At 38.2% G+C, this 23,173-nt stretch overlaps 1 protein-coding gene across 7 annotated transcripts in view; it reads left to right on the top strand.

Moving 5' to 3' along the window:
- NFYC (nuclear transcription factor Y subunit gamma) overlaps positions 1-23,173 on the top strand; it is a 69,183-nt gene that overhangs the window by 26,502 nt on the left and 19,508 nt on the right. For 5 of the 7 annotated variants that reach the window (XM_017670668.3, XM_073233743.1, XM_017670682.3 and 2 more), the window contains exons 2-3: positions 14,459-14,571; positions 21,899-21,970. In XM_017670668.3, coding sequence (XP_017526157.1) covers positions 14,467-14,571; positions 21,899-21,970 — 177 coding nt within the window. In that variant the 5' untranslated portion in view covers positions 14,459-14,466. Of the gene's footprint in view, positions 1-14,452; positions 14,572-21,898; positions 21,971-23,173 lie in introns of those variants that run through there. The other 2 variants (XM_073233744.1, XM_073233742.1) reach the window with 2 other exon arrangements.

Here is a 23,173-nt window from a genome sequence, read left to right on the forward strand (position 1 = left end):
CCTGAACTATTAAGTCACTTCCTCTCAGGCATGGTCAGTCAGCATTGATGGGTGCCTCCTTTTTGTACATTGAAAGAATCATATTCAGACAGAATAAGGTTTAGTAGAATTTATATTGGCATCTCCAACTGGAAGTTAATTTTCAGGGACGTGTATGTTTGAAAACAGCAATTATGGTCACTGTGGACTTTTTGTTCGTAAAAAAAGATGGTCCCCTTTTAAAGAAGGTATATACTTTTGTGGTGGCTTCAGTAACACAGAAAGCATCTTTATTAATCAAGTTACTATTGCCTGTCCCTAGCCTCAATAATATATGCATAGAGTTTGTATACTCTCAAGTTAGGATGATGGAGATTATTTAGGGGTCTAGTCTTCCTGTTTTGTAAAGTGGGGGAGTAAAGGCCCAGAGAGGTTGGGTGCCCCAGTCTTCCAGCTTTTTTAAAGACCAGCCTATGCAAGTTCAGAGTCATCTACTTAGTTCATCCCATGTTTCTTTTATTCCTCTGGGTTATATTTTTAATATTTCTCTTCCTTTTGGTACAGCTGTACAGGTTTGCTATTTGAACACAGAAGGAACAGAGAAAATGGGCCATGGAAGAGGTTCAGAAGTCTCTACGTGGAGTCTGTTCTTTAGAAAGTCTGCTTTAACAGCAGACTTAAACCATCCCTTTTGGGATCTGAGGATCTCTTGCCTCAGCCAGTTGTTTATTCAGAAAGCTGAGAATCAGCTAGGAGGCTAATGGTGCCCACCTGGCTGAGGTATCCCAGAGAGCTGGGTTACTTTCGTGCATTACAAGGAGGTAAACTCAGGTACACAAGCACAACACCTGCCTGCCAGTCGGTTGTTTGTCGTTGATCTTGTTAACACACCTCGAGAACAAGCTGATTCCCAAGCACATTTGGGCCTGATTCTTTGAGTCCTTAGGCCAACCTGTATTTAATAAACAAAGATTCCAGGATCATAAGCCTTTGACCAGACCAAATAGAAATCATTGTCTGTGTACTCCCAAAATAATATTTTAACTATGTCAACTGTTACTAATCCTTACCACCAGCATACTGGTATTGTGTTGTCTGCACATGTGTGTTTGGGTAGTTATGGGTTTGGTTTTTGTTCTTTTTACTACTTTCAAATTTTTTTAAACAGAAGTTACATTTTATAGAAAGGATGAGCTGGAATAATGTAACTTAAGTAATATTAAGTCCTAAGTTATACTGTGGCTGAAAATTATAATAGACCTAGTTGGACAGTGTCTTCCTCGTGTCTGCATTTTCCAGAAGCTTAGTTTCTTTTTAATCTGTTCTTTCTGCTGCCTCAGTATTTGGCCAAACTCCTTAGAACTTGGCTAGGTTCTATTTACATACCTTACCCTTATTTTCCTACTATCCCCTCGGTATCCTAAAGCCAGACCCCACTGTTCAATAATTGACCAAAGGTTTTTCTTTATTTAGAGTATTTACTATAAATTAAATTACAATTCTGCACCCTGCAGTGAAAAAGGGCAGCTGAAGGATAAGAAATGAAGGTAATTTCCAGAGTAAAGGCAGAACTAAAGAAGAAAAAGCACCTAGTAAATGTTTAACTTTAAAGTAGCATAACATAGCTTGTGACCTTGTGTTCCTTAGTTCAGGGGAAGAAAGGAGACTAAAATAACCACAACAAACAGTAGTGCTGATACACTTGGTTATCCTTTTTTCTTGGAAGTACTATCTGTCTCCATAGTTTGAATTACATAGAAAACTAAAGCAAGACCCTCTTTACTGGAAATAACCAGATACATTTAGTTTTTCTTTACCTAAGCTATGTAGTTCTTAACTTTAAGAAAATACTGAGTTGGATTTGTTAACACTTCCTTACACTAATTTACCATGCCTGCATGTTTTTTATGTGGATTAAAAAATGTGTGCAAATAAAACTACTCCATGATTAACAATCTGATAGGACAGATGATGTATATCAAGTATATGAAACTGATGTGGAAAATACAAGCAAAGGACACAGAATTCAGAGGGGAGACTTTAGTTCTGGCTTAAGAATCAAGGAAGGCAGTTTAACTGGCCCTAGAGAGGTAGGGAAAGGGCATTTCTGACATGGGAAACAGGAGGAGCAAGATCATGATTCAGAAAGTGCTGTATGGGCTGAGCAGAGCAGTAAATGGTCCATTTGGCTTACAGCATAAGGAGATGAGTTAGGGATAGGAGGGAGTGGCAACAAAAAGAAGTCTGGATAAGTAAGTTGGGGTCAGATGTTGGAGGGCCTTGAATGCCAGGCCAAGAAATTAGAACTGTCCCTGCTTCACATTGGTGAACTATTGAGTGTGGCATTGGTTGATGTGGCATTATCAGAGTTCTGCTTTTATAAGATTTATTTTTCATCATTATGTAGAAGTGAGTAGAATTTGAGTAGAAGACACTAGAAGTGGTGAACAATAGCAGTGAGTTAACATACTTAGGTTCACAACCCTTACAGGATGGTTATGAGAGTTAAAAGAGATCAATGTAAAGGGTTTAGAACCATACGTGGCACACAGTGCTAAATGAGTATTGGCCATTATCATCACCATCACCATCATCATCGTCTTTTTATTACTACACGGAAGTGATAAGGGCCTGAACAGAGATAGTGGTGGTATGAAGAAAGGTCAGGAGGTGGACACTGTTGGGCACTGTTATTACAGAATTTGGAAGTTGATTAGAATTTGGTAACAGAGCCCAGGATAACCGAGATTTCAAGCATAGGTGACTGGAAGATAGAAACAGAAAAGTTAGAAGGAGCAAGTTTGGGGAAAAAGGAAGATAGTTGTGGTTTTAGACACACTGAGTTTGAGTTCTAGGTGACTTAACAGTTGAAGATAGCCAGCATGCAGGACTGGAGCTTTAGAGAAATATCAGGACTGATTATACTTTATTTGGGATTTAAGCTTATAGAGATTAGAGCTGAGCCTGGGGAATGGATGGGAGAGAGAATCAAGGGAGAGAATGAACAGAAGGACCAGAAGAAAAAGCTTTGTGTCAATGGTGAAAATACAAAAAAGGTAGGACCCTCAAGTTGAGACACATAGAAATAGCCCTGGCAGAAGCCTTTAGGTCAGTGTTCTCTAAGCTTTTTTGATAGCACATGCTGTTACCTCAGTTTGTAGCTACCATAAATGAATTAGTATTCTTTACTCAAAAGTCATTTGTTCATTTTTTTGTATTTTAGTTTAGTTAAAACCGAAGAATATCTGTAACTTCTCTTGTCCAGGCATACGTAACAAAGTAAAGGTGTTACTGTTAGCCCACATTTTCCTCAGAATTCTTAGAACACTATGCATGATATATGATCTTGTGACAAGTTAAACTGAGTGAGGGCATCAGTAGCCACTTACAGGTTAAGTATTTGGAAAGCTAATATTAACATTTTCTGTGTGCCTTGATATGTAAATTAGAAATAGTGTCCTAGAATCTGGTGGCCTTCACTTGTGAAAATATACAAATATTTCTTTGAAGTAATACAGTAGTTCTTTGAGATTAGTTATATATATATGTTTAGGTATGTGTATATCCTTAAGCTGTCTTTTAAGTATATACACACATCTCCATCCAATGCAAAGACTACAGCTTTTTTTCCTAAGTTGCATTGGACTTAATCTTACTGGTGTTAGCTTTGTAAAGTCTCAAGTGGCAACATTCTGCATGAAGCCAGCCATAAATACACGTGTAGGAATTTGGCAGCATTTGCTTGGCAAGTAATTTATAGCCAGATGATCATGGTAACACTGATTAGAGTAGCATACGCAATAAATTATCAGGAATAGGATAGCTTCATCTAGGATTTAGCAGAATTTTTAATACAAGGCACCTATATTTAGTTTCTAGGGTAGATATGTTGTAATTATCCTCAATATAAAATAAAGGCAATAAGAAACTTCTCACTAGAGAAATAGTGGTAAATTTCCAGCCATCTTACCTGATTATTTATATCCTGAACTCCATGATGATTTCTCTCCTGGTAATTAACTGGTCAAATGCCCATGAAGTACCCTTGCAATGCAATAGTATGTAATGTTTATATGAAACAAAGTCACAGTTAATAGTGTGATTTTATATTTATTCTCTCACTTGGTATTTAACTAAGGTAGGTAGGACAGGATTATTTTCTTTACTTTATGGGTGAGGAAATAAAGGGCAGAGCCTAGTGACACAAACCCTGTTCTCTTTGTACTGGGCCTTGTTACTATATATGAAAAGAATATGTTACTACAATGTAGCTCATTATGGAACTAATTCCCCTTCCTGCCTTCATTTTCCTGTGCTTTCTTTTCCATCAAAAGACTTTTTAAAAAGGGGAAATTTCCAAGAGTCTCACATAATCTTATATTATATGACTAGATAGGTTGATCATAAAAGGAGGTACATAGTCAAACTGAATTATTTTAAAAGCTTTTGTCAAACAGCCATCTTTCTTTTCAGTATCTGAGTACTACTCATACACTCGCTATTCTCATCATCATCATATTTTTATTATAGTGGAGGTGGTAAAGGCCTGAACAGAGAGAGTGACAAGTGTAAAGAAATGTGTGTTGGGAAATGGTATTTTGTGAATCCTAAATTCACTAAGGTCAGATAAGTAATTGAAGGACTTTTTACAAATAGAATTGTGTTAAGTGTACTGTGGTGGTTTACCTTAGCCACGCAGATACACACTTTGTGGTATTAGGCGTCTCCTAGATTTGTGTTTTTATCTTGAACCACAGAAATCAGTATATTTAGACGAGTCATGTTCTTAAATACTTAATTGCTTTATATTTTCTAGCTGTGATTTATAATCCTGGCTTTACTCCTAGTGAGATCATTAGAACAAAAGAAGTCTGATTTCTGGGAGTGATGGCTGCATAATGACAATGACATTGTCATCATGTTCACAATAGCTATAATTTTGAAAAACTGCATAGCGTTTAGCCAGGTAATTTCTCCTGTAAGTGTGCAGCTATGGAAACATCTCCAACAAGTGGGCTAGGCTAAGGCCATTCCTCTGAATTAGAGTTAAAAGATTGACTTCCCACATCACCAGGTCCCCAGAAAGTGTACCTGATCTGTTAGACCTTTTCATTTCCACTCGTGGTTGGTGACTTAGATATCCCCACTCCCAATCCTTGTACGCAATGGCAGCTCTAACAGGCTTGAAAACCTTAAGTTTTATCTGCCTTGAAATGTCTAAGAATCTGGCATCTTGGCATTTTGAAGTACTTTTCCAGGAGAATGATCAGAAAAACTAAAGGTAAAAGACTTGGTGGGTTTTTATGTTCAAAACTGAGAAGACCTGGTTCTTAAATTTAAGTTTTTGATCCTTTATTAAGTGATCAGTTCCAAAGAGGGAAGAGTATATGTGGTAAAAAGTACAGAACTGAGAATCGGCATATGGATTTTAGTTGCAGCTATGGCATATACTTGCCCTGTGACCCAAGACAATCCCTCAGTCTGCCTGGATAAAGTATCTTTATCTGTCAGATGGCAATATTAGTACCTGTACTGTGTTTTTAGTGAAAAATGAGATGATGTAAAGAAATCTGCAAAGTGTGAAGCATGCACAAATGTAAGGAATTAGCATATAACTATCAGTTGTTTTGCCCTCTTTGAAGCTGTCGTCACATTCTCAGTTCCTCACAGCTGTATACATTGAAGAGGGAGAGTTAGGGTTTGGTTGGCTTGAAGGATTTGTTTCTTATGTCCCTTTCTTTCTTTCTTTTCCCTCCTTCCCTCCTGCCTGTCTTCCTTCTCTCCCACCCACCTCCCTATCTACCTACCTACCTACCTACCTTTTAACTGATGATAAAATCACTAAGCAGAGGGCAGAATTCAGTGTGTCTGTGAATTAGAATCCACACAGCCAAGCTTATTTGACATTTTTAAAACATCCTTCAGGTTTTAAATTGACAATTCACTGCTCAGCATTCTGTTTTAGATGGGTTAACTCACCACACAATCTTTCATTTTCCAGTGGAGTCTGATTAGATAATCATCTGCATTTGTGCTATATTTTCTAAAGTAGAATAGGTTTCTTTCCATCTTTCCATCCCCAGTCTTTTTTTGCCTTTTCCATTGGATTACCTCACAAAGGTTCCTGCACAGCCAAACACAGACGCTTAAGAAGGGATTTCCCCGTAAGTACATTTCAAAGAAAACCCAGAGTGAGGCCAAAGGTACTTGACATCTTAAAGTAGTTTCTGAGGAGCTTGTGTTTGTTCATTCAGCTGATGTGTGTTGAATCCCCACTATGTGCAAGGCATGTTTCCCTTCAAGGATGTGCCAGAGACAAAGACAGTTATATAAGAACAGGGGAGAAAACAGGAGCATGGAAATTTTAGGCTTAAATAATGTGCTTAATAATAATAATAATGTGTCACACAAGTTGGAAGAAAGTGAATATGCTCATTGTAGAACAAATTCTGGGTGCTTGAAATGGTTTCTTGGAGAAAAAAAATTTAGTGGTCACTGATTAATGAACGTCTATATTTACCTTAATTTCTTATAGTTTTACTATAAAAGCAAGCTTTTTAACAGTGTTATTCGCCCAAAACCTGAAAAAGTTGGTTTCAATTCACGAGATAGTCTCAAAAACATCTTTATTATCTTGGGGGGTTGAACCAGGAGATGGGATGCTGCCTCTGTCCTCTAGCATAACAAACCAGATTCTTTCTGCAAGACAAAACAGCCACATACTCCTAGGTTACAGAAGTCTGAGGTGTCTGTCCAAGGAAACATGTTCCAAGAATTTAAATGTTTTTGGATTAGTCTGGAGGGGAAACCTGCATAGTTACTTATTGACATTCTGGGGATTTAATTTGGAGCATTCCTAGTCATTTCCATCTTGAATTCTTTGCTTATATGGAAGAGTACATTGATTCTAAATTTAATAGTTTAAAGGGTTTTAATTTTTTTTTCATGTTTAGAAATAAGGTGGGAGGAGGTTTCTATGCATTTGTTTTCATGCATCTGAAACTGGACACTTACGAAACATGTTAAAGTAAGTAGTCTAAATTAGAGAAAGAAGCAAGTTGGCTTATTTACTATAGTACCTAAAGGAGAGTGATTGGTCTTTGGGCTTGGCCCTGTGTCTGAGACCTTTTGGGCCAGGAATAAGTAGATGTCTTGTGTAGCTCTGAGCAATTGTAATGATGTGCCATCTAGCATTAGTATGATGCTTGGTATTTTTTGAGGCCTTCTAGCATGTATTTTCCTATTTGTGTGCTGCAACTACTATGTGAAGTACCACTGTGGGTGAACAGAGGCCCAAGAAGTTAAGTTATTTGCCCAAGATCATAAATAGCAAATTAGTAGCTGGACAGCAAAACCTTCAGGTCCAATACATTTTTTCTCTCTGTATTTACCCTGTACTTTACTGCCCCCCACTGTTCACAGCTGAGTATTCATAGGTGCCTTGGACTGACCTAGAGACATGGAAAAGGGAAGGATAACATAGAAAAGAAAAAGGAGTAACAGAGCATTGAAAAAGAGACAACAGAAATAAGAGAAGCATGCTTATATGATAGGAGCTAGCAGTGCCTTAACATCTTCTATTCTTGCCACAGAGATGTTGGGAGCAAGTGGATAAAAATGATCTGAGTTCAGGATTTGAGCTAGTGGTCCAAGTCAAGACTGCATCTCTGAACAGTTTGAATGCATACATACCTTAAAACAGTGCAGAAAGTGAGAAAAAGTAAGTTTTAATAAATCAAGAACAGAATTTTAGAGCTTTTGAGTTTCTGACTCTGATTATTTGCTATACTGTGACCATGAGCAAATAAGATACCCACTCCTCAGCTTTCTTATTTATAAAATTGGAATAATACTGGTATCTTTATCACTGAGCTGAGAGAAGATCAATTGAGGGCAATGTGTGTGACAAGTAGTCTGTATACTCTCAAGCTCTTATGTTGACATCTTCGATTCATTCTTGAGAATCATACTTCTCACCTCTCCTGAACATAGTCAATCTCAGGCTTCTGCAGGAAGCTGGGCAAGCAGTTGTTCTCAGGGTTTCTGAATCTTAGAAGGGAACCAGTAAGCAAAATGGCTCTTTGTTTCAGGATACAGTTAACTCAGGCTACAGGCACTATTCCTGTCTCCAACTCATGTCATAGTTCTTTTTCAGGCTCAGGGCTTGAAAAACCAGTTACTCACCATTTTTCCTGCAAGAATTTATTTACTCTTTGAGGGTCGAAGAGATTAACAAATGTTTCTGTGGGGCGGAGGAGCTGGCCTGTCACTCCTGTTGGAGGCTGCACAGGTCTGGGGGCCATAGAACAGCTGTGTGGTCTGGGGCAGTCTTCTCAACCTCCAGCACTCAGTTTCCCCATTGCTAAATGAGGGATAACACTACCTCTACCATGGAAGGATTCAGTGAAATAAAACACTTAGCAGTGCATTAGAACTGGGTTCTAAATATTATCTGACCCTTTTTTGTAAAGAGCCAGATAAAAATTGCAGCTTGTGAGTCATATGGTTCCTTCTTAACTCTTTGCCTTTACTACGGTAGTGTGAAAGCAGCCCTAGATGAATGTGAATGAATAAAAGTTGCAGTCTTCCAGTAAAATTTAATTTAAAACAGACTGCAGGGCAGATTTGGCCTGTAGGCTGTAGTTTACGGACTTTGCTTTTGAATACCTCACTAAAATACTTGATCTTTTTTCTCCCTCATACAAAATACTGAGTGTTTTATTGAACCCTCCTTTCTAGGCACCCTGTCTTCCCTTGTATTCATTTATTTACTGCTTCCCATACCAGACCATCCCTTTGGCATACATGTTCAATATATATTGTTCCACGAGTGGCTTAGTGGAATGGCTGGCCCAAGGCTGCCAGCTACCATGCAGAAGGCCAGTTCACAAATTTAGATCTTTTAAGTTCCAGAGGAATGCTATTTTTCTCCTGTAGTTGTCAGTTTGAGATTGGTTTTATTGTAGAGAGGCCTCCGTAAAGCTTAAAATTCTTTTTAGCCATTGTGATTGATAATGGCTTATGTTCTTTGGTTCATCTGTACAAACAAAACCAAATTGTCTGTTGATGGAATTGTTTTATTTTAAAAATCAGTTCTCAAATTAAGTTTTCACTTTTCTTTGTAGTTTGGAAGAATACCTAAAATACCAAGCACAAATTAGCTTAAATCCCACCCCCTTCTTATCCATCTGTTTATTCATATTAATATTCTTGCTCTTTATCTCTCACTTAACACTTGAAGTATAACACTGCAGCAGTTTCAGCTACTTCAAATAAACATGGAACTCACTTCAGTAAATACCTGAGCAGTACTGGAACACAAAGTGCTTGTGATAGTGCTGCTGATTGGGCAAAAGTAAAAAGCACATCATCTTTCTATAGCATCTTACTACGCTGATGGACAGTGACTGTAACGGGGTATATGGGGGGGACTTGATAATAGGGGGAGTCTAGTAACCATAATGTTCAAGTAATTGCACATTAACGATACCAAAAAAAAAAAGCATGTCATCTAATGACAGAAGAAGACATAACCAAAATCCAAGTCAAAAAAGGGAGTGAAGGTATGAGCTTTAAATGTAAGGAAATACTTGATACATGCCAAGTTGGAGACACACAGGAATACCATAGCCTGAAAGGTCCAAAGGCTGCAAGTTGGATTCGGGGGGACATTAAGGGGACAGATGGTACCAGTATTTAGATCTCTTTTTGGTCAAAACTGGGCTAATACCTATTTGCTTGCATTTGACAATGAGAGCATAGTTTTAAGGTAAAAAAAACTTCACTGACTAGGATGGATCAGCTCTAGTACTTTAATAGAAAGCAGCATTGGTCAAGGATTGGGCTTCATTTTCAGGGAGTTTCCTGTGGTCTTTTTTTTCTTTGAAGTTTCTGTCATGTTATGGTTTTAGGTATTATCTCCCAACAACATTTTTTGGTTTTAGCTACTTCAAAGACCTGTATTTAGGCACATTATAAAGGATTTTCATAGAGAATGAAGTACATTCCAAGAAAAGAGAGCCAAAGCCTAGAGGTACAGAGTTTTAGAAACCAGGGAATACTGCAATAAGTCCTTGTTTTTCTTGTATTTTATGAGTTTGATAATTTTGACACATCCTATTCCATGTCCACGCATATCACTAAGAGAGGATTTGTTGAGCATGGTGCCTGGTCAAGAGCAAGAGCCTGCAAGACTTGCAAGAGAGTCTTCGAAGAGGAGCACTCTGCTTCTGAGATGTTTTGAAAACTTCTTAGCTTTCTTCAAAATGATAAAGATCAACTGAACATTAGAATGAGAGCTAAATTGTCCATCCTTGAGTGATAGGATTGAATCATCTCATTTCCTTCATGATCTTCTTATCTCCTTGCAAATGGATGGCTAAACAGAGCTTTTGCCCTTCTCCTCCTCCTTACCTGTTGTCATTAATTTTTCAAACTTTGCTAATCTTTCCTGGTCATCTTTCTGAGAAGATTCTGACTTTCAAAAAGATGTACACTTGGGAATGGTACTCACTCATGTTTCCAGGCTTCCAGTCTGCTTTGCACCTTCCAGGAGAGAGAGAGAGAGAGAGAGAGAGAGAGAGAGTGAGAGTGAGAGTGAGAGTGAGAGTGTGTGTGTGTGTGTGTGTGCTCATACAACTACTTCTTATGGTTGGTTGTGCAATCCCAATAAGTCTGTTTCAGGGCCAACCTTTCCAAGAGGCCTCTTTTTCTTGGAAAGGCCATACCCAGGAACTTCCTTGCCCCTTCATTCAAGAGTAAATACTCATTGTGTGTGTTAAATGCTGTGATGGATCCAGAGATGAATTATGTTCAAGTCGTTACCCACAAGGAGCTTATAAATCAGAAGGGTAAATATAAGACTACACATAAATGATGATCATACAAGGTAATGTGGTGAGGGCAGAAAGAGGTACAGATCAAGGGCTCTGAAGGTTCACAGGAAGGAGCCATCACTTCCAGATGGGGATATTTAGAGAAGACTTGTGGAGAGATGGCAGCTGAGTTCAGCATTGGAGAAACAGCCTTTTCATTATGGACTGATTCTTCTCTACCTTTGGAAAGGAAATGGTCTTGAAAACCAGATCAATTAATAGATACCTGGGAATTGAGCTTACTTCTGGCAACAACTATTCAATACTTTATTTGATCCTTAAGTCTTTGTTAGGTAGGCAGTCTTATTCAAGTGTTTATAAAGTAATCAAGGAACATGAGTGATAAATTTAATATTATTAATGAATTAAATCTGAGAAATTCTATACTGCATTTTTCATGAGAGATTTAAGTTAATGTGGCTTGGTCTTAAGGCAGTTTTGCCCTTGTTAACTGTATACAAATAGTTTTACCCTGTGATACAGATAGGAATTTTACATAGAATAAAAAAAGATCCTGGAATGTAAATCTTCTTACCTTTATGTACATACCTTTTCTCATCACTGTAGAAGATGAAACTGGCACATTTTCCATGGGCTGTAGATGTTACAAATAGGCTGCTGCTAGAGCAAAATGAATTCAATTGCAGGTGATGTATTAAATTACTAAAATAAGTGGTAAGAATAATTAAGGTTCCTTTATATTTTTTAAACTTATTGGGGAGTTCGGTGAGCAAAATTTGTTTATGATTAGGTTTTGTTCTTTTAATGTTAAGTTGTGCCTCAGAAAATACTGAGAATACCAGTTTGTTTTCAGAAAATCTGTTGCTTGAGATTTGTTCTAATTTTTAAAGCCCTTTGTAAAGACTGGATCTGCTTTAAGGAAAACCTTTTGAATAAAAGTAGTCATCTTTTCTAATAATTTGTGCTCTTCCAAGAGACATTAAAAGAATTACCTACTAATCATCTCTGTGCAAGATGCTAGAAAACATGCTCAAATCTTTTTTCTTTTTTCCCTCATGAAAGAATCTTCTGTTCTTGATGAGAATACCTTTGCTTTTTGAAGTCAGGAATGTATAAAAAGAGATTTCTGATTGGAAAATTATAAAGGCTGTAACTCTAAATCCTAAGCTCAAACGGAACTTTGTAAATTTAGCTTAATGTAAAGAAGCAGTCAGAGCTGTCCAAAGTTGGAAATTCTGAATGCCTTTCCAGTAAGCCGGTTTCCCAGAACTGTAGAGGAGATGCTCATGTTTAAGCTGAATGACCACCTCAGGTGGGATTGAGGGTGTTGGACAGAGGTTGTTGTAGAACCTTGAGCATCTTTTAGAGGGGGGCCTGGTGGCTGTTGATGCCTTCCCACTCTCCCCCAGTTCTAAACGTCTATGATGCAATAAAATATAAAGGACATTATTATTGACTTTCATATTTTGCCATTACCCATTTGTGATTTTTTAATGTGGATGCTCCTCTTAAGTTAAAAACCTTTAATACATTGTTCAGTTCCAGAAAGATTTGGTAACTTGTTTTTTGTCTAACCTCCACTCCAGCAGTGTGTGGTTCTGAGCCAAGCCAGAGATTCATTCATGATCTGTTGACTGCACAGGTGTTTGGGAACTGATTGCACCAGCACATTCTTAGTTGGATCAATTAAAAATTTAAACGCAGACTATGCACAGATAATTTTAAAAACGCTTTGTGAATTGTGCACCTTTGTAATGTTTGTGGGAAGAGATCAGAGGACAACCAAAACTTGTTACCAACTTTGTAAATCTCAGAGACCTTTGCACTCAAGCTACACGTACCCAGCATTAGCAAGTATATAAAGATGTCACACTGGCAGTTGACATCTTCCTCCCCTGACAATAGCAGTTTACATGGCAGATTTTGCTAAAATCAGGCCTGTCCATGGATCCATAGAATAAAAGGTTAGGTTCTTTTTAAAGTTTTTTTTATAATTATTTTCATTTCTAGAAAGTTTTTTGTCTCTTTTAAAAGGTTAGAGTGAATCTCACTCTCTTCATTATCATAGTACTTTGTAAGAATCTATTAATAAAAATAACTAAACTTCTCTAGATTACCTTGATTTCTTTGTTTTCAATATATCTTTTTAGTGTATAGGTCCTAAGCATATAAATGAACATATTACAGGAGCTGAGTTGAGAGGACTTAATTGGTTATTAGAAGTCAAGATTTTATCTATTTATTTCCAACTGTGATTCAGTATTCTTCACTTTAATTCCCTTCAGAAATTCCAAGATCATATTGCTTCCTAGTACTTAGAGTTCCTGTTGATGTATGGAGATGCTTGTTGGGCTCCGGCACCAGAAGTTGGCTCCAGTCCTTTTCCCATTACCTCATCGCCCACTAATGTGATTACACCAGAGTGAAATCTGCTTTGAAGATTGTACTCTTCTTATTTTCCTTCCATTTCTTTTGGCTCATCATTTCCTTCAGAAGGAAAAAGAAAAAAAAATCAGAGACCTCTAGGACAATCCCAGGCAAACATTTAAAAGTGAATCAAACATCCTCACAAACTAAACTTAGATTTGTCAGCCTTCATTCCCGTCTGTTGATAGTGATCATGGCATGTTAAATCTTTTAAAATATTTCCCAGAATAGAAATTTTTAGGACATCACCAAGTTTTCATTATATGTGTTTAATTAAACTGTTTCTTGCATTGAAGTATTTGCCAGATAAGCATTTAAGCCATCTGGAGTTTTTTACTTCCCCCTGTAAATCTTTTAGGACGTTACAGTATTATCTACAGTTACAGCTGATGTGGGGAGCCTTCTTATTCGTCTTCTCTCCCCTATCACAAAGCATTTGCCCAAATGAAGGTTCTGAACTTCTCTGTACTCTTAATTTCATTCCCTATTGTTCAGTCATCTTTAAAGCTTCCAGTTGATGGTGTGCTTTGTTTAGCTTTGTGCCTAACAGCAAGGTTCAGGTAAGGAAAGGATAAGGAAGGAGTTTCAGTTCAGAGACTGTGCCACCACTCAATTATTGGCCTAGACTTTAGCGATTTTGTGTCCTTTGAGGCAGACCAGCTTGACATTAGAAGAAAGAATAATCATCAGTAACCCCAAAGAAATGGGGTCAAGTGTCTAAAAAGAAAAAAATAGGCTCTTATTTTTAAAGACTTTGGCTTTACATTTCTGTACAGTATTAATCACTGGAGACCCTTAATGTATCTGCTGCAGGTTATGGCATGAAGTGTGAAAAATCATGTAGAACTTGAAAAAATACTGGAGGAATGACATTGAAAATTATGGACTAGATTAGGGCAACCAAGTGCCTTTTTTTTCCCTCCCAGGATAAGACATTAAAAGCTCTTGATTCACATTAGGATTTCAAGCAGTTTTAGATTTACTAGTTGGAGCTCCTTCATAGTCTCTGTGGCATAGCTGGATAGAAGGGAAAACTTTCCTCTGTATGTTTTTGCAAAGGTCTAAGTTTGTGTTATGAACCTCTCTAGCACAACTATGTATCTTCTCAGATTGAAAAATTAAATTAGTGAGAACATTCACAAGGAGAGATATTAATGTCTGGACAGAAATCTGACTTTATTACTTCTAATGTAGCTCATGTATGTGTTTGTTTTCAGTTGTCAAAATGTCCACAGAAGGAGGATTTGGTGGTACTAGTAGCAGTGATGCCCAGCAAAGCCTGCAGTCCTTCTGGCCTCGTGTCATGGAAGAAATCCGAAATTTAACAGTGGTAAGAAAGAATGAGAAGCTTTTAAAGTAAAGGAGCTACAAGATGAATAACAAAAACTTAGACTAAAGCATTTTTAACCTCAAGCACAGTTATGAAGGCATAGTTCATTCCTGACCTTTAGGTGGGAAAATGAAAATAGAATTTCCCTCAGGTGAGATAACTACAAGGATTTTTTTATTTCTAAGTGGCTTTCTTTAGTCATGTGGGTATGTGGTGGGTGCTCTGACTTGGAGGTAGTTTAATGTGAAGCGTGTCTTCTGTTGAATACAGAAGAGCAGAGCTTCATCTTCCTTTCAGTAGCTGTACCTCATTTCTTAGGCCTGATTTAGTGGCCCTACCAAATTTCTAGAACTTGGTGAACACTATTGGACAATTTATTCAACAACAAATCAATTGAAGCAGATACTCTTTCCAGGTGTTAAAAGATACACTTAGATGAGGGTTTGGGGCAGATATCCCTTTGTCAGGAGGGGCTGTCCTGTGCATCATAGATGTTTACCAGAATCCTGACCTATTCACTAGATGCCAGTAGCACTCCTCCTCCAGCTGTGACAACCAAAAATGTCTCCAGACATTGGCATATGTCCCCTAGAGGCTAAAAACATCCCTTATTGAGAATTGCTTGCTTAGAAGAATCAGATATAACCCAGGCCCTTGAGGAGCTTACAATCTAGTAATTATAACCAGTCATTTATTCATTAAGTGTTTTAATCAGTACTGAGTGATAAGCCTGAGGCAGTAAAAATCAAAGTGCTGTGGGAGTACAGAGGCCATATAGATAGTACTTGCTCCTTCGCGGTTGAGTTAGGTAGGCTTTAGGAAAGGGGTCGTTTTTGTCAGGTCTTGAAATATGAGTAAGCATTCACCAGATGGAAAAGAATGGGAGAGTATAACTTAGGCAGCGAGAGGGGCATTCGTAAAGGTGTGGAGGCCCTGAGCAGGGTGGGCCTTATGTTTAGAGGAATAGCAGCACCAAGTTCAGAGTTAGCTGGAGGTTACTGTGTACATGGGGGTGGAGAAGGAGTAAAGTGGCATAACAGTGGTAGCAGGAGGTGAGACAGGTTAGAATTGGAATATTTTCAGAGTACAGTGTCATGTCCTTAATGAAGAATTTGGTGTCATTTTAGCAAATACTGAAGGAACTCTTTTAGATATGTCATTCTCGCCCTGAAGTCATTAAGCATGCTGCCAGAGCAGACACTGGATCCCTTCCTAATGTAGAACTAATGTTGCAATTTCTTAGAGTCAGTGGCCTTTAACCTCAGACATGCAATGTTAGTTAATTTGTTTACTCAGTAGATACTTGTTATGCAACTACTGTGGCTGTGCTAGGTACTGAGCATCCAGTAGTGAAGCAGACAGACAAGATCATGGCACTGACAGAAAATATACTCCAGTGGGGGAGACATCCTATAAACAAGTAATGAATGTATATACTAAACAAAATAATTTATTGTGATAAGTGCCCACTGACTTTAGAAGTAAAACCCTAATTCATTGTGTACCCATAGATCATGTTTGCCGATTTAGGGAATTTTCAGCAAGTTGAGCTTGGGTTGACCTATCTAAGAGTGGCCTGTATTCATGGGTGGGTTTCCATTGAAAACTCACTGTTTCTCTTCTGTAGTCTAAAGGTGGTATTTATCTGTAGTGTTTGAAATATAAAAGAGAAGGGAGGGAAAAAAATAAAGTCAAAGTGGGACATTTTGTTCATAGCTTGAGTGGATAATCTCCTGGATAAGCTTATCAGCTTTTAGCGCTGGGGTCAGCCTGGTGTAAAATTAGTGCCCTCCTGGGGCATGGTGGCACTAGGCCAGTGCAGCAAGTCAGCACTCTGGCTTGAGTGCAGAAACAAGAAACCCACAGTCCAGCAAGTGGCCAGATGAACTTGGGAGATTCAAGCTCAGCACTTAATTTTTCTGCATTTTGTTAGGTTTTGATTTTTTTTTAATTGTGGTAAAAAATACATAACAAAAGTTACCATCTTAACAATTTAAAAACGCACAGTTCAGTGGTGCTAAGTATATTGTGAAATAGATCTCCAGGACTTTTTCATCTTGCACAACTGAACCTCTATGATTATTAAACAAAACTACCATTTTCACCTTTTCCCCAGCCCCTGCTAACCATCATTGAACTTGTTTCTGAATTTTACCACTCTTAAGTACCTCATGTAAGTGGAATCATACAGTATTTATCTTTTTGTGACTGGCTTATTTTTCACTTCGTATAATATCTTCAAGGTTCATCCACGTTATGTCATGTGAGGTGATTTCTTGATTATTTTTAAGGCTGAATAATATTCCATATATGTGTGTATGTACATCACATTCTGTTTATCCACTCATCTGTTAGTGGGCATTTGGGTTGCTTCCACTTCTTGGCTAATGTGCAAATATCTCTTCCAGACTCTGGGCTTTGATTTTTATCATACTTGATTTAATTTTCAGGTTTGATTGCCAACAAAGTAGATTGTAGTGTTGACCAACTTTTAGTACCTAGACAGCTAGTCCATGAGAGGTTAAAAGTGAATTGCTTTGAGGGATTCAGTTTTAAAGTTTTATGAATGAAGAGAAAGAAGGAAGGAGAAATATTGATGGCTAGTTAGAATTTTCCTCCCATATGCCCTTGAAAAAGACTCCTAGACTACTTGTCTTACATCAGATGCTTAATGTTTGGCATTTAATAGGTGCACAATAAATATTTGAATGAATCAGACGCCTCCACTTCAGATGTAGTGTGAAATAACATCAGTGCCAAGTTTGAGTGAGAATGCAATCCAGTAAAGTTAGGATGATCTTTTCCTCTGTAAGACTCTTACTTTCCCCACTGCCTATGACACATAAGGTGTCTGCTTCTTTGAATGCACCTCTGCCTGCATGGCCAGATATTTTAGCATGTTGTTTATTCTTAACAACACTTAAGGCAATGTGTCGGAGCCTCTCCGGTTGACATCTCCAAATTGTCTTAACAGATTTTTTAAAAGGTCCATCCATTTGTTCAAACTATCCAAACATAAATAAAACTCAGGAGACTATTCATAAGGTGTTGTGGTCTAAGACTGGGACAAAGATTGTTCCAAAAACAAGTAATTGAAGTTTGCCAGATGATATATATTGGAAACACTGGTTCCGGTCATTTTGGTGTGAACTCTGCAAAAGCAGTTAACCTTTCATCTTAGCCATCATGCTCTCCTCACTCTGAAAGAAAGGCTCTGTAATTTTGTCCATAAATCCAGGTGGTATTCAGCTGGGATTAAAGCTGGTTAAAAATTATACCAAAATGATTGTATACTGGGATGATTATGCAAAATACTGTATTCCTGCTTAGCAGAGCTCTGGGAACAATAATTAACAGACTTCTTGGCATTGAATTTTGTCCCTCAAGACCTCTTTGAAACTGGAGAAGAAAAAGTTAAGTAAACTTTGTCTTTTGGTGGTGGGTGGGGAGGCAGGCAACAACACTGAATCTTGAAAAATCTAATTCTCCCTCAACAAACTCCCTACACCCCATTCAGTCCTTTAGTTAGCTGTAATTTAATGCCTAGGTCACTTTCTTTTAATTGCCAGCTACATCTTTTCTTCCTCCAGATTGGACGATGACATTTCTAACATTACTATCAAATCACGTAACAGGAACTTGGAAGTGAAAGTTGTTGGACTGTTAACAAAACAGGTCTTACACTGTGCCTTTACTGTAGAGCACTGCTTCTCACACTTGACTCTCTATGAAGCCCATGAGGATTTTGTTAAAATACAGGTTTTGATTTAGTAGGCTTAGGGTGGAACCTGAGGTTCTGCATTTCTTTCCTTTTCCTGGGTGATGATCGCTGGTCTAAGGACATCATTTTGAGTAGTAGGGATTTAAAGAAGTGGTCCTTAACCTTCATTGGTAGTCACAGTGACTTGAGGACTTTTCAAAAAACATGATGCCAGGACTCCATTTGCTAGAGTTCCTGATGCAGTTAGTCAAAAGCTCCCTAGGTGATTCTAACATGTAATCAAGGTTGAGGATCCCTGCTTTTGAGAGGATTAAAATCTTGACTTTGCTGGAGTGCCTGACTGGGTAGGTCTGGAAAATGTTTCTCGTCATTATTTAACCCTCTGGATGTTCTTTAGTGCGGCCTGAGATCCATTGGCTTTTCTTTGGCTCCAGATTCTCTTTGAGTGAATTCAGACTTCTCAAAACTCAGCAGTTTCAGATGGCAGTGTTTTTTTTTTAATTAAGGTCATTGGTAATACAATCTTATGCTCAGCTTTCCCATGAGCAACATTGTAGTTACTGCATTCCCCCCTATTATCAAGTCCCCACCACATACCCCATTACAGTCACTGTCCGTTAGCATAGTAAGATGCTGTAGAGTCACTACCTGTCTTCTCTGCTATACTTCCTTCCCCATGCCCCCCTTATATTATGTACACTAATCATAATACCCTTTAATCCCCTTACCCCTCCCTTCCCACCTACCCTCCCCAACCCCTTTCCCTTTGGTAACCACTAGTCCATTCTTGGGTTCTCTGAGTCTGCTGCTGGTTAGTTGCTTCAGTTTTCAGATGGCAGCATTTTTAAAGTAGTTCTTTGGTTGTGGTCAACAGCAGAAGCATGTTCTACAAGAGTATCTGCATTTCTGCCTTGCTGATATAACTCTCAAGAGTAGAAAGAAAGTCAGTATGTGTTAATTGTTTTTCCTTTTGGATCAGTGTCAAAAGTTAAATGTTAGTCACATCAGTTGCATAGTTGCCAATAACAAGGGGAGCACTGAATTGAAAACCAATTTAGTGGTCCTCAACCTACTGATAGTAAAGGGGCTTCCCTCTCCCATAAGTTTATCATAAACCCTTATATGTGACTAGAAAGCTAGCATGAGATTATAGAAAACTGGGCTGTTGTCAGCAATAAGGAACCACACACACACAACTACACTTTTCATACACTTTCCCTTGAGGTCTCAAGGTTTGGGAAAGTTTCTTACAAAAGAAAAGGTTGGGGGTGGAGCTTAGAGCAGACTTTTTGTAAATTTCTGCCTCATTTTAACACCTGTCCAAGATGGGAATGATAACAGTCTCTATTCTTGATACTTTCTTGTTGCTTTTGATTAAATAGTCTCATAGAGATTCTAAAAGTAATATTGTATTCTTTCAAGTTGGGGAAGATGGTCTTTTTTATTAGCTTTGGGCTTTGGTTAAGTAATCTTGGAACAATCTTACGGAAATTGTATTAAATAACAAGCCAAATGAGAGTACACTTGCAAGATAGTTAAATCCTGCAGTCATAATCTTGTGCTATGTGTATCATCCTGAGAAGCCTTCCAAAGGAATTATCATCCCTAACATTCTCTTTGGCATTTCTGTTTAGCATCATCATTTTGTGTGTTATGCCACACAACAAGGAAGAGACCAGTGATTGATTTCTGTGGTTGCCTGTTTTTTTTTTTAATCCCTGCAGGGTCTGGCCCCAATCCAGAATTCCCTTTCCTGTTCCTTTCCTCTGTACTAAGGTCATACATCTAAAACTGAAATAGGCTATTTTTGTATGTGTCTCTTTTCTTCTGTGCATGCTGTTCCCTCTGTCTGAATAACATTCTCATACTTTACCAACAAGCAAATTTGTAACATCCCTTAGTTCAGTTGTCAGCTCCTCTGCAGAACATCTGCCAACTCCTCTTGATCAATCAATCCCCCAGTTGCCTGTGGTGGGTTGTCCCTGTGAGATTTTTTGCCTCCATTCTAGTATGAGAGAGGGGATTATAATGTTGTTATATGATTGTCTCTAACAATTAAGCCACTGGCTATTCAAAGGTAAGAATAGCTTTGCTTCTTTCACATAGTGGTAGGGATCATACATTCACTCTTGATTGAGTTGCATGAATGAATAAATGAAAGAAAAGGAGAAAAAATAAGAATAGAAAGGTGTTCTGCTCTCTCCTTTCAGTGAAGTTTTAGTGAACTGGACTTCTAAGCTTCTGCCACTTCAGGGTTAATTTTAGTAGGGGCTTCCTGGAAAATGTTAATGCCCAATTTAAAAAAAGAAAAGATGAAAAATTTTTGTTGTATGTTTATAGAGGTGAGTGGTAGCCAAGCAGTTTGTTGGGTTTGTGTGGAGAAATTAGACATCTTGATGTACATTTTGTCTTAATAGCTGCTCTTCCTTCTGTAATCATAAAATGGATTCTGGGAAAGTTGGTGATGTTTTTCCAAAATGCTCCCACTGCCTTCTTTTAACGTATAAGTGAGGTTTTCTGTTGCCTTCTTGGAATGAAAGTTAACTTACACATGTTCATGATACCAAATCTTAAATAATAGCTGCTCCTTCTATAATGTGATGAGGCAAATTCTCAGGGTTGCATATTGTGTTTGGTGAGTCACATTTCAGACCACTTATAGAATCAGTCATTTGACACCTAGTCCCAGTAGGGATTTTGCTTATTTTAGCTGATCTCTCCTTTTGCACCTTTGTCTTCATTGCAGCTTTGAAACCTAAAATTGATTTTTATTTCTAGAATTGCATCCATCATTGGGCATGTGTTTAGATACGAGTGGTATCAAAATAAAACAAAAAAGGGCTTAAATCGCAAATAATTGAGTACTGCTGGTCAGAAAGTCTTTCCTGAATCCTATCCACAGTAGTTACGTGGTTTCTCCCCTGCCCAGTCCTGTTTGTTAAGAAAAAGTGCCAGGGCTATTCCTAAAAGGTAGCTAATAAATTCACCGTCATCCTTTTCCCATACTGTTCTACTCCCACCCCCAAACAAATTTTTGGAGACAAAGCCTTTGCCTCTGTGATGGGAAAGAAACTTCTCCCTGATTCTGGTGTTGGGTTAGTACACAGGTCAGAAATAGCCAATTATCACGCTGGCTGAAGACAACTGTGGGTCACTGAAGAGAACTGTGTGGGTCAGGTGCTGCTGGTTCTTGTTCTGATAGTCCCTGAATAGAGGAAAGAACTAGCAAGTTAGAGGAATGCCCCTGAGGAATAAAGCTCGTTTTAATCTGCATAAACTGGTAAATTTACCTGGGAAAAAAGAAGAGCCACTCATAATGCATCTTTATATTGTGCTGTTAAAGAATCTGATAATTATTTGGAGCTGCTTGTCATGAGGGCACTGTTAGAAGCCATCATAAGTTTATCCTGAAACCCTTTAATTGTTTGAAGCTCTGCATGGGTTAAGAAGAATTTTACTATGGAGCTTATATTTTCCTCACTCATCTGTACCTCCTCTCCTACCATATTTTCTTAGAGGGAGGGACTAAGCCAATCAGACTGTTTCATGCTGCTTGTCATGCCCTTTTGTCCCCACTGTTTATGCACCTCTTGTCACTTATTTCAGAAAGATTTCCGCGTGCAGGAACTCCCACTGGCTCGTATTAAGAAGATTATGAAACTGGATGAAGATGTGAAGGTGAATTGACATTTGATTTGTTTTATTACTCATATTGAAGCCAAATAAAACAGTGGGTAGGTTATTGCTCATTTCTCTAGAGCTCAAAGTTTAAACAAGAATGAAAATATTGTTATTGTCCGTTGCTTTACTTATTCCTGTCTAAAATTGGTAAGTGAGCTGAAATTGAACAGTTGTAATTATTATGTAGGGTTTGCTGAGAATGAGGGGATATCCTGGTTTTCCAGATGTTGAAAAGATGCTGAGTGTTTGCTTTTTGAATCACTGTTTTCTTTTCACCATGTAGTATAAACATGTATCATCAAATAACAGGACAGTTGCCATCTTCTTAGCATCTTATTGCAATCTCTTGTTTGTTGGTCTGAGCTCTAAGAAGTGTTTGATAATGATATCTATTGTACTTATTCTAACTTTTCAGTCCATGAGTTGTTTTACATGAATTATACTTTTGAGAAGGTTTACTTGGGGGTGGCCACTTCTGTGTTCCTAGGAGTCCGTCTCCCTTTACAACTCTCTCAGGAAAAGAACTCTCTCCTTACTATTCAAAATTAATAATCTCTTGTTTTTGTGTAGAAAGCTACCAGTTCACAGCAGTCTTCCCTTATTAGTTCAGTTCCTCCTGATAGTAACTCTGGGAGATTTGATAGGATAAGAATCAATAGTTCCATTTTATAGATATGGAAGTACACACACAGAAGTTTAAAGTAACTCACCCAGAATAGGAGAACCAAGATCCCAATCCTTATCTCCCTTAACTCCCAAGCTCTTCCTGTGGCTCTGTCCTACATGGATCACCTCACCAAGGGTTCAGAACTTTGACCAAGAGCTTGAACTTCGAAGTCAAACTTGGTGAGGCAACTTATATTACTTGAGCACTTACTAAGTCCCAGGCCCTGGGCTGGGTGCTTTTACATATATTATCTCATTTGACTGCCACATCAACACTGGAAGGTTATCATCTTTTTCAGTATATAAAGCCCCAAAAGTTAGGAAGCCTGAGATTTTACCTAAATCCATTGGCTTGCAAACTCATTATCTTTCCCCACGTTTTCTCTCCTTGGGTTAGAACCTAAACCGTGCCACTTGCTGGCTCCATGGGCAAGTCATTTCTGTCCTAAACCCTAGTTTCTTTGAAAGGCTATTGTGAGAGTAAGAAAGTGCATGATAGGTGCTAGGCAAGTTAGCATTCTTTTTCCTTCTTCC

The sequence above is a fragment of the Manis javanica genome, chromosome 4, assembly GCF_040802235.1.
Source record: "Manis javanica isolate MJ-LG chromosome 4, MJ_LKY, whole genome shotgun sequence".
Lineage (NCBI taxonomy): Eukaryota > Metazoa > Chordata > Mammalia > Pholidota > Manidae > Manis > Manis javanica.